General features: G+C 37.4%; 3 protein-coding genes across 5 annotated transcripts in view; 1 reads left to right on the forward strand and 2 right to left on the reverse strand.

Annotated features, from left to right (window-relative positions):
- LOC120426748 (transcription factor sox-2) overlaps window positions 1-13,716 on the forward strand; it is a 175,323-nt gene that overhangs the window by 139,935 nt on the left and 21,672 nt on the right. The gene's annotated exons all lie outside the window — the stretch shown is intronic.
- LOC120426750 (ficolin-3-like) lies at window positions 30-1,356 on the reverse strand. The gene is made up of 3 exons (XM_039591524.2): window positions 1,038-1,356; window positions 323-976; window positions 30-266 (listed from the first exon to the last, which is right to left on the reverse strand). Exons 1-3 carry the CDS (start codon window positions 1,349-1,351, stop codon window positions 92-94), a joined length of 1,143 nt encoding a protein of 380 aa, XP_039447458.1. The 5' UTR covers window positions 1,352-1,356; the 3' UTR covers window positions 30-91.
- LOC120426753 (angiopoietin-related protein 6-like) lies at window positions 8,388-10,317 on the reverse strand. The gene is made up of 4 exons (XM_052708344.1): window positions 9,592-10,317; window positions 9,349-9,534; window positions 8,634-9,293; window positions 8,388-8,576 (listed from the first exon to the last, which is right to left on the reverse strand). Exons 1-4 carry the CDS (start codon window positions 9,696-9,698, stop codon window positions 8,435-8,437), a joined length of 1,095 nt encoding a protein of 364 aa, XP_052564304.1. The 5' UTR covers window positions 9,699-10,317; the 3' UTR covers window positions 8,388-8,434.

Raw genomic sequence — 13,716 nt, forward strand, 5'->3', positions numbered from 1 at the left:
TAGAACGGAATTGAAAAGAGTACAGTTTATTTCACATTTGTGATTTTTTCATTACATTTCCTTCAATTGTTAAATCACCATATAATCACTGTTAGTTTTTCGGACCATCGAACCACTCAACCTGTTCACCAAAAGTACCAGGGCTACGAATCATCATTCTGACTCTCTTCAAGGGTGCGCGATTCTGGGACGATGCGCCGTTGAATGTTCCCCACCAAATGCCTTGCTGACCCTTGTCGAATCCGTAGATGCCGTTCAAGTTGTTGCTGTAACAAACCAATTCTTAAAATTATTGAAATTTAAAAATAATAACGCAACTTACCGTTCTCTAGCTAATCCACAATCGTAATGCCAAAATCCGCTGGCCAATATGTCAGCACATGAACCATGATTGGAATTTGGCTTATTATCAAATGTGGCAAATCGCTCAGCAAAATATGAAGATAACGCATTTCCAGCCGTTCCAGAAAACGTTCCACCCATATGCAGCATATAATTGTTTGCTTCGCCATCAATTCGGAACGCCGAATATAGCGCGTACTGCGAATTTCCCGCAAAGTCCTCCATATCGATCAACAGTTCAACAGATGAACTTGTCAGCATGAACAGATTATCCAGCCCCAGCCAGTACTCGCCACTGGCGTTTCCAAATCCATTCCGGTAGTCGAACCAGCTACGGTTAAAGTCCACCGAACCGTCCAGTCGACTTTGGAACGCAAGCCAACCTCCGCCGAGAAGTTCCTGCTCGCAGAATACCTTGGCCAGGTAGCCACCCTGCAGCGCAATGGTGTACACTCCGGATATCGGCGGAGCATCCCGGCAAGAACTGTAGATCGTTGGATTTTCAGTTGTGGTTGGAGGAGGCTCGGTCGTAACTGGAGGTAGCGGAGGTCCCTGACATCTCGGGACCGTCTCGAAGTACAAATCTCTCAAACGGTCGTGGTTGGCACAGAACTGCTGGTTGACCATTATGGCACTGTTGGTGGAACACAAGGTCAGACACATAATCTCACTTTCAAAACTCAAACTATACTCACTCAGATTGGCTCGTTACATGAGAAAGATTTCGCATCACAACATCGTGGTTATTCTCGATGTTCCTCATGGACTGGTCAACCCGATCAACCACCCAGTTAAGCTTCTCAACGGATTGGCGCAAAAGCTGCTGCTCGGTGACCAGCTGCTCCATCTGCTCGTGGAACTCCAGCGACATCAGGTTCAGCCGCAGGTGAAGATCACGAATGAGTTCCTCCAGACCTGGAGACGAATCGTGGTCGTGATCGTGATCGTCTCCACGGGCCCCAAGGGCCAGTAGCACAAGGACTAGTAGTTTGAGGATGGCAGTTGCCATTGTAGAACTTGGACTCGAATGGTATTGGCACCCTAACGAGCACGTTTATATTGGAATTGCTTGTTTATTCTAATCAATGTTTTATCTTATCTTAAACACCCGGATTACTTTTGGCTACTTTAACACCTTGTCGCAAAAAAAAATCCCACTGAAAGGTATCATGATATCCGCAAATGCTATTATTGCAACAGTCAATTTTTACTTATCTGTTGAAAACAAATAATCTAATGAAAAGGATCTGGTCCCCTGAAAAACCAGACAAAAATTTCACAATTCCATTAATTGCTGGGGACATACCGTGCAAAAAAATCAACCACTGATAAAAAAATAGATCCGTCACAATCCGGGGGCTGGTTCAAATCAACTTTATCAGTATTTCGAAAATCCCCTTTTGTGTTATTTGGTGCAGTGATTATTCCAGGACCCCGCTGCATGAATGGGTTGTATGAGTTATCAAGCTACAGATTGCTGAAAGGTTGATTTTGTATAAATTGATTGATGGATTGCACTAACTACGGTCGTCACCAGGGTTGTTAAAATATCAAAATATCAGCTCTCAGCAACTACAATTCTCCCGCCTGATTATTCATGCCTCAAAAACTCTCAGCGCCGAACATAGCCGAACACGTTTTCGTGTTTTCACCCTCGCGATTGACATTTTCCTTTACTCTCTCATTCCCGCTGCCACGATCATGCTACCGCAACAGCGTTTAACCACAAAGGCCGCCACAAAACCAATTTCGCAAACGCAGTTTAAAGCGACGTTATGCGTGATCGGCTCCTAATCGCCGTCTCGCGTTCTCTCATTGCAGTTTTCGGAGAGATTGAGAGACTCAGCGGTGAGAGCGCAGAGTCGATGAAAAGGGAAGGAGTGATAGAGAGCGAATGCCATCGCTGGGAATCACTAGACACAAGAAGAGATGTCACAAGCTATAGTGACAGCCGCTAAACTCTCGGATGTTTTTGGTGCAGAGATAATCAATTGATAGCTTTTCAATCACTCTATTGCAACACTTGTCGCCACGCAGCGTGGCTGGAGCAAAATATTATAAACCGTGGAGTATCTCGATGGACGTGGAGGATCTCGATTATAAGTAGGGGAAGGTGGGGCAAGACGACCATATGAGGCAAGAGGAACAATCGCTCGTACGGCCGTAATTTTTACAATTTTAATTATGTCCAGTATGAGGAATTGTTGCTAGCAATGCAATTAGCTGATTCTACTACCACATAACTGCCAAAACGACGTAAACGCCACGGGGCATAAGATTTAATGAAGTTTTTTCAAAACCTTTGTTTTCTTATAATATTTGGAAAGTACAAAATAAGGCTTAGGGTTCGTTTAAAGGCTCATTTTATCAAAATGCTATTTTTCCTAGATCAGTAGTGTCCCTACCAATGACATGCACCTATTACAAAGTATGATTTAACTTTTTGTTATTTTTATTGAGTGCTTTTAAAAAATGTTGTTCAGGTGGGGCAAGTGTACCATATGGATTTTTAGTATGGAAAAAAATTACGAATTGCTGCAACAACATATTTATTGGGAAATAAATACATGCAAGTACTTAAAAACTGATAAACAATTGTGAAAAATAATTCTGTACAAAATATAGTGATATTGTGAATATTTACTATTTATCATCTAAGTAATATTTTTTTTCGTAAAAACGATAAAATTTTTAGTAAAATATTATTATTTAATCTAAAAATGAAAGAAAGTTTTCAAATACATTCTAATCTGATGTATCTAAGTGATAACAGTTCAATTGTTAGCAAATTAACATGTTTTTTTTTTCATGCATTGTTCCTCTTGCCCCAACGGGTTGTTCGTCTTGCCCCACTAGTAAAGTAGAACGTACGGAAAATCAAAAATTTTTAAATCAATTTTTTGCATTAAAAACAGGATTTTTTAAAAACTTGTTCTAACAAAGTTTTAGTCAAGACCTAGAATAAGATGATTATAATAAAATCCGACAGATTTTTAAATTTTTTAATGGGTTATAATGAGCATTTCCTTAGCTTGTTACACTTGCCCAACTTTCCCCTAGAAAGTTGTATTTTACCGGCCTATTTCAATATTTGTATGAATCTAAATATTTTAACGGTGAAAATTGCATTTTTGCAATTTTTTAAGGTTTTGGACTTTTTAAAGGATTTTTTATTGACCAGGCTTTATAGGTGGATCGACCACTAAAAAATATTTTGTAGAGAAATCTCTTACCTTGAAAACCCTTTTTGAGCATTGTTAATCCGTCAAAAAATATTCCCATTTTAACACATCAATATTTAGGCTGCTTTTTTGAGTGACGTACACGGTCCCAGAGGCAAATTTCTGTTCATATGCTTTAAAAGAACACCTGCATTTAAGCGGTTTTTGCCTGTTTTATTTAATCATCTTCTACCACTTGCATCTGGTCCACTTCTTACTTTATTGGATATTTTTGAATTTCAACAGAGATTTTTACTGTATGCATGAATTTCTTTTCTTTTGGAATAACAGTATTTCATAAGGTTTTTCATAAATTTAATTTTTTGTCTTGAAATTAAAAAAAAATTGAATTCTACGATTTCCTGTTACCCTCGTGACTTCAACTACACGGAGAAAAATAGAGTTCCCAAAATCGTGAACAAGCGTTCATGATGGTGGAAACCACGAACAAAGTGTTCAAAGTTCAAGGCACGTTTTTCAAAATCGTTCCATGGGATTTCTCTTCTTTTTTCTTTTTCTTCTTCTTTTTGCTCCGTGTAAGCATCTTGTAATTTAGTATTTTTTCATGTTGCTTTTTTTTTGTTAAAATCATTCTTCAAATGGATTTTTCTCAAAACCAGTGTACATTATTAAATTTAAGCAAATTTTCACGATATTGACGGATTAAATTAGGTATTCATTTTGTTTTTTTTTTTATTATTTTGGTTTAAAATTTGTGCGGAGTATGACCCAAGAATTAAATATATATTTTTGCCTTCCTCACTGAGGTAAGGCTATAATCCTGCTCTAAAAATGAACTTCGTATAAAAACGTCGTAGACCCACCTTCATGTATACATATCGACTCAGAATCGAAAACTGAACAAATGTCTGTGTGTATGTGTGTGTGTATGTGTGTGTGTATGTGTGTGTGTATGTGTGTGTGTATGTATGTATGTGACCAACAAACTAGCTCATGTTTCTCGGCACTGGCTGAACCGATTTGACCCGAACTTGTTGCATTCGACTTGGTTTAGGGTCCCATAGATCGAGTTTTACACAGATTGAAGTTTCGATAAGTAGTTCAAAAGTTATGTATAAAAATGTGTTTTCACATATATTTGGATCTCACTTAACTGTATGTAAACTATGTCCGGGTCCATCATCCGACCCATCGTTGGTTAGGTTATCAAAATACCTTTCCAACGAGTCAAAAACATTGAAGATCTGGCAACCCTGTCTCGAGATATGGCCACTTAAGTGATATTGATGTACTTTTTTGAAGCCGGATCTCACTTAAATGTATGTGTACTATGTCCGAATCCACCATCCGACCCATTGTTGGTTAGGTTATCAAAATACCTTTCCAACGAGTGCAAAAAATTGAAGATCTGGCAACCCTGTCTCGAGATATGGCTACTTAAGTGATATTGATGTACTTTTTTGAAGCCGGATCTCACTTAAATGTATGTAAACTATGTCCGGATCCATCATCCGACCCATCGTTGGTTAGGTTATCAAAAGACCTTTCTAACGAGTCCAAAACATTGAAGATCTGGCAACCCTGTCTCGAGATATGGCCACTTAAGTGATATTGATGTACTTTTTTGAAGCCGGATCTCACTTAAATGTATGTAAACTATGTCCGGATCCATCATCCGACCCATCGTTGGTTAGGTTATCAAAAGACCTTTCCAATGAGTCCAAAACATTGAAGATCTGGCAACCCTGTCTCGAGATATGGTCCCTTAAGTGATATGATGTACTTTTTTGAAGCCGGATCTCACTTAAATGTATGTAAACTATGTCTGGGTCCATCATCCGACCCGACGTTGGATAGGTTATCAAAATACCTTTCCAACGAGTCTAAAACATTGAAAATCTGGCAACCCTGTCTCGAGATATGGCCACTTAAGTGATATTGATGTACTTTTTTGAAGCCGGATCTCACTTAAATGTATGTAAACTATGTCCGGATCCATCATCCGACCCATCGTTGGTTAGGTTATCAAAAGACCTTTCCAATGAGTCCAAAACATTGAAGATCTGGCAACCCTGTCTCGAGATATGGTCCCTTAAGTGATATGATGTACTTTTTTGAAGCCGGATCTCACTTAAATGTATGTAAACTATGTCTGGGTCCATCATCCGACCCGACGTTGGATAGGTTATCAAAATACCTTTCCAACGAGTCTAAAACATTGAAAATCTGGCAACCCTGTCTCGAGATATGGCCACTTAAGTGATATTGATGTACTTTTTTGAAGCCGGATCTCACTTAAATGTATGTAAACTATGTCCGGATCCACCATCCGACCCATTCTTGGTTAGGTTATCAAAAGACCTTTCCAACGAGTGCAAAACATTGAAGATCTGGCCACCCTGTTTCGAGATATGGCCACTTAAGTGATATCGATGTACTTTTTGGAAGCCGGATCTAAAAAATAGATGAAACTTGTGTACATCCATTGTTGTGAGGAAGGCTCCAACCACATAGGTGGATTAAGTTAGTTTTTAAATGAGCAACTCCATGCCAAATAGGGAATCGGTTGTACCGGACCCTCTCCGATTTCAATAAAACTTTGTAGAAATGTTATCCTAGGCTTATATAAGCCATTTTTTGTATATGGAGCCAATTTCACTCGATAGTGAAATTTGAGAAGGACGTAAGTTTTTTTTTAAATATTTATGTTATTCAGAATTCAAATATTTCTGTATCTCGAAGCCGTTGCATATTATTAAAAAGTGGTCAAAGACAAACTTGTAGGATATTTGACGGGCTATCCGAAAAAAATACACTGAAAGAAAAAAACACGCCACTTTTATGAGATTTTCAAGTTTAAAAGTCAAATTTGAAGGTGAGCCCACGATTTTTTTCGTTCAATTTTTTTGTGAAAATAGCCTGAGATGTTACAAAATGAATCACGAAAAATGCAGGATGGAGCATCTCACCTAAAAAAAAACTAAAATCATTTACAGAAACTGTTTTTATGAAAAGTGCTCTAAACGTCAACATTTTTAAAAACCAAACACGAGAGTCGATTTCTGTATTGACCATTGTCCTAAGTCCAATCCTTGTGAAGTTACAGCGGTTTTGCCTTCCTCACTGAGGTAAGGCTATAATCCTGCTCTAAAAATGAACTTCGTACAAAAACATCGTAGACCCACCTTCATGTATACATATCGACTCAGAATCGAAAACTGAACAAATGTCTGTGTGTATGTGTGTGTGTGTGTATGTGTGTGTGTGTATGTATGTATGTGACCAACAAACTAGCTCATGTTTCTCGGCACTGGCTGAACCGATTTGACCCGAACTTGTTGCATTCGACTTGGTTTAGGGTCCCATAGATCGAGTTTTATACAGATTGAAGTTTCGATAAGTAGTTCAAAAGTTATGTATAAAAATGTGTTTTCACATATATTTGGATCTCGCTTAACTGTATGTAAACTATGTCCGGGTCCATCATCCGACCCATCGTTGGTTAGGTTATCAAAAGACCTTTCCAACGAGTCCAAAACATTGAAGAACTGGCAACCCTGTCTCGAGATATGGCCACTTAGGTGATATTGATGTACTTTTTTGAAGCCGGATCTTACTTAAATGTATGTAAACTATGTCCGGATCCACCATCCGACCTATTGTTGGTTAGGTTATCAAAAGACCTTTCCAACGAGTCCAAAACATTGAAGATCTGGCAACCCTGTCTCGAGATATGGCCACTTAAGTGACATTTATGTACTTTTCTGAAGCCGGATCTCACTTAAATGTATGTAAACTTTGTCCGGATCCATCATCCGACCCATCGTTGGTTAGGTTATCAAAAAACCTTTCCAACGAATCCAAAACATTGAAGATCTGGCAACCCTGTCTCGAGATATGGCCACTTAAGTGATAGCGATGTACTTTTTGGAAGCCGGATCTAAAAAATAGATGAAACTTGTGTACAGCCAATGTTGTGAGGAAGGCTCCAACCACATAGGTGGATTAAGTTAGTTTTTATAATAAAAATGTTGAAAAAATAGCTTTTATATGGTTTTTGACAATTTCTATATGACAGACTTGAATTTTCAGTCTCGTAAAAAAATTAACGGAAGGCTCCTCCAATTTTCCATAAGATTGTCTTTGACCACTTTTCGAAATAACTCGTTTTTTTATGATTTAAGCTAATTTACTATCCAGGTTACTACCATCCACTAAACCACACTGAAAAAAATATTATGATTTCAATTAAGAACAATGTAATTAGCTTATATCTGTGAGCCCATACCTCCAATTGACTGTCGGTTATTTCACTTTCATTTCACATTCACCATTCAAAAGTAACTAAGATCTTAACTATTCAAACATCAGCAGCCTTCTTCCCATGGATAGGCAGGGCCCACAAACCGAATCGATCGCGTTTCGCCGGTAGCAAAAATCTGCAAGTTGTTATAGTTCTAACGGCCAGGCCGAGCTTTCTTTGTTCATCGTGTGAAGAAACAGTAGCAAAAGCTGTGTGGGAAAGTCAATCATCGATCGCTGTTCTGGGCCAGAAGTGAAGAACGATACCAGAGAAGGTCTAGCAGAAACAAAAGGTGTTGGCTGAAACGTTTCAAAGAGTGGTGGGAAAACATCTTAATAACGAATTTACGGGCACAATCAAGTGTTAAAAACATAATTATATGGTGCATTTGCTACAGTTGGTTTTCTTTTGATCCGGCTCCCTCCCTCAAAATTTCACGACGGCATCTGAAGATGATAATTGGCGACTGTAACTTTTGGGTAGATTCAACGATCAAATTGGTATCTTTGACATTGTGTGATTTGGGACGTTCTTTCTATGGAATCGATGGGTGTTATTTACATTGTTGCTTCTAGTTTATTAATGATGCTTTAGAAAATCAATAATTTTATTTTACCGGAGCCTTGTCGTAACGAATCATCATCTTTACGTATTTCAACGGGGAAAAACTTATACCCCCTGATCCGAAAGATCCCCACCAAATTCCTCGTTCTCCATGGTCGAGTCCGTAGATTCCGTTCAAGTTATTCCTGTAAAAAATAACATTGTGAGGTTAAAGTCAACTTTTAAAAACGAACATCATTTACAGTCCTGCAGGAGAAGAGCATCCAAAATACCAATAGCCACTTGCCCACGTTTTGGCACACTCTGCCCAATCATTGTTTGGAGCGGAAAAATCAAACGTTGCAAATGATTCTCCGGAAAGGGCGCTAAAAGAATCGCCGGCATTTCCATGAAGATTCCCCACCGAATTGATTGAGTAGTAGCTCTGCTCGGGTCCAACCACAAATCCAGAATAGTATGCATACTCATTATTCAGAGCATAATCCTCCATGTCGATTAAAAGATGAACTGATTTTAAAGTAGTCAACTGATTCAGATATTTCAGTCCAAGCCAGTGCTCCCCGGATGGATCCCCAAAGCCATCCCGGTATTCGGTCCAGCTACGGTTAAAGTCCACCGAGCCATCGAATCGAGTTTGGAACACCAGCCAGCCACCACCAACCAGGTTCTGTTCGCAGTACCCTTGGAACACGATATTGTCCCGGAGTACCAGATTGTACACTCCGGAGATAGGTGGAGCAGCAGCGCAGGACTGGTATACGTTTGGATCTACGGGGGGTGTGGGAGGTTGCTGGGTCGTAACTGGTGGCACCGTTGGATCTTCACATCTTGGCAGAAGCTCAAAGTACAAGTCTCGCAAACGGTCGTGGTTGGCGCAGAACTGTTGGTTCACCATAATTTCACTGAAAAATAAACGAGGTTAGAAAATTCAACCAAGGGATCAAAGCTAATACTCACTTAGATTGATCAGTCACATGGGTGAGGTTTCTCATCACGATATCGTGGTTGTTCTCCACAATCTTCATCGAGTGATCCACATTTTGGACAATTCCGGAAAGACGCTCGACCGTTTGTCTAAGCTGATTCATCTCCACCGTCAGCTGCTTGATTTGAGCACCCTGTTCTTCGAACATTTGCTCCAATCTTCCAGAAATAAAAATATTTTACATAAATTCAATCACTTAAAAATCTAAAACAAACCTCAACTGAAGATCACGCATTTGATCTTCAACAGTTGATGCATTTCCAGAATGCACTCCAATCAGGAGCAATCCTAGAACTGCTAGAAGTGATTTAAAAGTCACCATTATAGCATCCAGGTTAGACAACACTTTTCGACTGATATTCCATTGAAAAAGTGTGGTTATTTATACACCAGCATTGCCCATATTCATTAGTTCATAATCTTATCTCAGCTCTTAAATTTGACAAATGTTCGATTATTATTACATAAAAGATACTTCTTTTGTTGTGAATCACAAATTCTTGGAATTGTATCGATCAAAACAGTTCTTATCATCCTTGCCCGGGGATGCACCATTCATAAATATCGATGATACAAACAATACTATTTACTACCAATGAGCTCGCATTTGGGAAGTGATATCACAAATCGTCACAAATCCCCCTGGGAACTTCTGATAAGAGCGAGTAAACTCAAACAAAGGCCACGAAGCTTGAATGAACTTGTCTTGTAACCATCGTCAAAAACATAAGAAATTCAAGCTTCAATCCAAATTTTTCAAAACTTTTTGATTTTTAACCGAAAATTCAGTTAATCGCTCAAAAAATTTTTAATTCGACTTAAATGATAAAAAAAATGCGCATGCTAACCGTTTTTGAAAAATCTCATAATAAGATTAGGCTGATGCAAATATTTTTCAAAGTTTTTGCCCATCGGCTCCAGGCGGGGAGGGGGGGGGGAAGAATATAAAAATCGAAATAGTTTCAACATTTGAATGAAAAAAAGTGCTTTGAAATTCATTTTACACTAGTTCAGTTATTTTGCAATCATTGGTTTTCAAAAAAAGTAATATTCGGGGAAAACTAAAATTTTAGCGAAAAAAAACATCGAAAACTTTAAAAACATAAATTTTTTATTATAAACTCAAACATTCAAAAAATGATTCTAAACGACATCAAATACCAACTTTTCAAAAATCAAAAATTTCAAAAATGAATATTTGAAAAAAAACACTGATTTTGGAAAAAATATCGAAATATTGGTCGTAAAATATTTTCAATTTAATTTTTCTATGTAAAATCAAATTTGCAATCAAAAAGTACTTTAGTGAAACTTTGATAAAGTTCACCGTTTTCAAGTAACTTTTTTGAAAATAGAAGCAGTTTTTATTTTGTTTAAATAAGTGCACATGTTTGCTCACTTTTGAAAAAAATATTGGGAATATCTCAGCGATTAAGGGTCTTTTTAGCAAAGTTCAAAAAAGCAAAATGTAGAAATTTTCTCAGCTTTGAAATTCGTTTTAAATTGACCAAAAATGTGCACTAATCCAAAAATATGAATAACTGCAACTATTTCAAAAAAGTTACCTAAAAATGGCTATCAATTGAAAACGGCACACTTTATTAAAATTTCACTGAAGTGCTTTTTGATTGCAAATTCGATTTTACATAGAAAAATGAAGTTGAAAAGTTTTTTCGACAAATATTTCGATTTTAAAAAAAATCAGTTCTGATTAAAAAATTCATATCTCGGTCAAAAATTTTTTACACAACCTGGAAATTTCTGATACGTTAGCATTTGATGTCTCTTAAACATACCAGAAAATTAAAAAAAGTGTTTTTTTGCAAATTAGGTTTTATTGACAATAAAAGGAAATTGACAATCACAAAAAAATGTTTTCCCGAACAGGTGGTTATAATTAAATTCATGCCATTTCAATAACAATTACTGTTATAATAACAGAAAGTGTTATGGAATATTCTTGCAAAATCCATTTTTGCATAAAAGTTAAATAACAGTTTATGTTATCATAGCAAAATTTGTTATTGGTCTGATATCGGTTGATTGCCAAAACAATCCATAATAACATTTTTTGTTATGGAAGAATACCGCCAACTGTTATTGGGATAATTGATAATTGTTGTTAAAATAACAAAAAATAATAACAAAAATTTGTTTGAAGAATAACCAAAAATGTTATTAGTCTGTTATTACAATAACAATTCAATAACAAAAAATAATAACGACGAATAACAAATCTTGTTATAAATAACATAAAATGTTATTGGCCAAGTATTTTCAAATATCAAAAAATGTTATTCACAAGTTATTTCCGTCTGCTCGGGTTACCATGTATCATTTTGTTCAGTGCAGTCCTTATCCATATCTACAACTTTGCCGAAGACACCGAATCGATCAAGAAATTCCGTCAAAAAATACAGATTGTTTTTTCATATAACATTTTTGTATGGGCAACTGCCAATTTTGTATGGAAAATTATATGGACAAACCAATTATGCAAAATGGCTTCTTTGGCCATACCAAAATCACCAAAAAAGTTGAAGCCGGACTAAAAAAAATCGAATGACCGAAAGCTGAGAATTGCTCCTATGGCACAAGTCGGTCAAAATCTATTAGACAGTGTTGCCATTTTTTTTTTTGAAAATCATGATTTTTGATATGATTAAAAATATCAAAAAAGCCTTTTCATAATATAATGTTTGCGACATCGTTTTTTTTTTGTGAAACCCATTAGGGTTAAATCGTCAATCATTTTCAATGAAAATTGGTCATTACTCTAAACTGCTATGAAGTTAGCTCAATTTTACAAACTTTTATCCCATGATTGATGGTTTGCAAGAAATCATGTTGCGGTAATTTTTCGGGAAATTTTTCCCACTGTGCTGTTGTGGGGCGTCTTTCAAATACTAATGCTAATGCTAATATGCCGCTTGTACCCTTCTTAAAAACCCTTAAAAATTGGGACTTTTAGAAGGAATTTTCTGAAAATTTTGCAAACGGCAATGATCGAAGTCTTCACCTTAAACCCATATTAGTAAACAAAGAGCTGCTCTTTGTTATCAATTTCTTCAACATAAAATTCACACCTCATTCTACATCAAATAAAGCAAACTAAAAAAACTGTCTACTCACTTCCTTAAAAAAAATTACAATGCTTCAATAGTCTTCTGTATTATGCTGGTAGCCTTAATAATCTCGTTATCATCATCGCCACCAACTTTATCCTCCCGCCTGTTGCAACTGAGTAGTTTGCCATCAGAAAGCAGCAATGTTAAACCAAGGAAGGGGCCAAACCGTGTCAAGCTTGATAAGATAATTGCAGTTCTGTCAACCTCTTCGGCCGGAGATCCAAGCTGAACCTGATGCCAAAAGGATTGACTTCCTTCTTTCATTCCCTCTTTCTGTACGGTTTAAGAGGACGCACGTCTTTATGCTCCGCGCCCAACAAAGGAAGGAAAGAATCGTCTTCTGTGTGTACAGACAAAACTGCTACTTGACACGGTCAATCAGCGTGAAAAGCTGGCAACCGTTTCTCCGGTCGTTGTTTGACCAACGCAAAATAATACCCCCTTTTTCCCGCAAGTTTCCATCTCGAAGATTGTTCTCACGTCAAGGCCCCCGCGGAATGTGCTACCGCTGGCTGCTGCCGGATTGTGCCCTCTTGATGGCTTCATTTTTGTGCGATCCGGCAGCATCCGTGGTGGCAGTGTGGCCAGCGTTTGTTTCATTTTCAGCGGCACGGATAATTTTTGGCAGTGGTGCCAGTTTAGCTAGTTTTATTTGGAAAAAAATAAAATTGAAATTTCTAAATATGCTGGCAACACTGCTGTTAGGAATTCAGCATCCACTAGCAGGCCCAAAAGGGAACATTCCGCGTTTGTTTCTTGGTTCCGAGGGGGCTTGGCTTGGCTCTTTCTATTCGCCTGTTTTATTTTGGGCTGGGAGTTGCCCAACGGTAGAGGTATCGTATTTATCGCATCATTTATTTTAATAACATGCCATTAAAATTTCATCATCGCGCGCATTTGTTCACGCCTGTTGTTGTTGCTTCAGGTTTTTTTTTGTAAGATGAAGGGAAATTACTGGATTCTGTTTTTTTTTTTAGATTTCAAGTCCACCTCAGGCTGGTACAAATTTAATTTAATGTTTTTGTCTCAATGTTGGCCCGAAAATCAGGGGGCAAAAAAATATTATTTTTTTCAAAAAACATCAAAATTTCAATGGGAATTTGGGCCGTTTAAATATTTTTTGAAGTTTGCGTCCCTCGGCTCTGAGTCGAAAGGGGGAGGGCAAAAAAATAAAAAAATATATATTTAAAAATTTAAATTACAAGAAATTTT

Source organism: Culex pipiens, chromosome 2 (genome assembly GCF_016801865.2).
Source record: "Culex pipiens pallens isolate TS chromosome 2, TS_CPP_V2, whole genome shotgun sequence".
NCBI lineage: Eukaryota > Metazoa > Arthropoda > Insecta > Diptera > Culicidae > Culex > Culex pipiens.

Coding starts and splice junctions, on each gene's coding strand:
- LOC120426753 (XM_052708344.1), bottom strand. CDS start 9,698: ATGGTGACTTTTAAATCACTTCTAGCAGTTCTAGGATTGCTCCTGATT. Junction 9,535..9,591: donor ATGCGTGATCTTCAGTTGAG/GTTTGTTTTAGA, acceptor TATTTCTGGAAG/ATTGGAGCAAATGTTCGAAG. Junction 8,577..8,633: donor TGCTCTTCTCCTGCAGGACT/GTAAATGATGTT, acceptor TATTTTTTACAG/GAATAACTTGAACGGAATCT.
- LOC120426750 (XM_039591524.2), bottom strand. CDS start 1,351: ATGGCAACTGCCATCCTCAAACTACTAGTCCTTGTGCTACTGGCCCTT. Junction 977..1,037: donor CATGTAACGAGCCAATCTGA/GTGAGTATAGTT, acceptor TTCCACCAACAG/TGCCATAATGGTCAACCAGC. Junction 267..322: donor TGTGGATTAGCTAGAGAACG/GTAAGTTGCGTT, acceptor GGTTTGTTACAG/CAACAACTTGAACGGCATCT.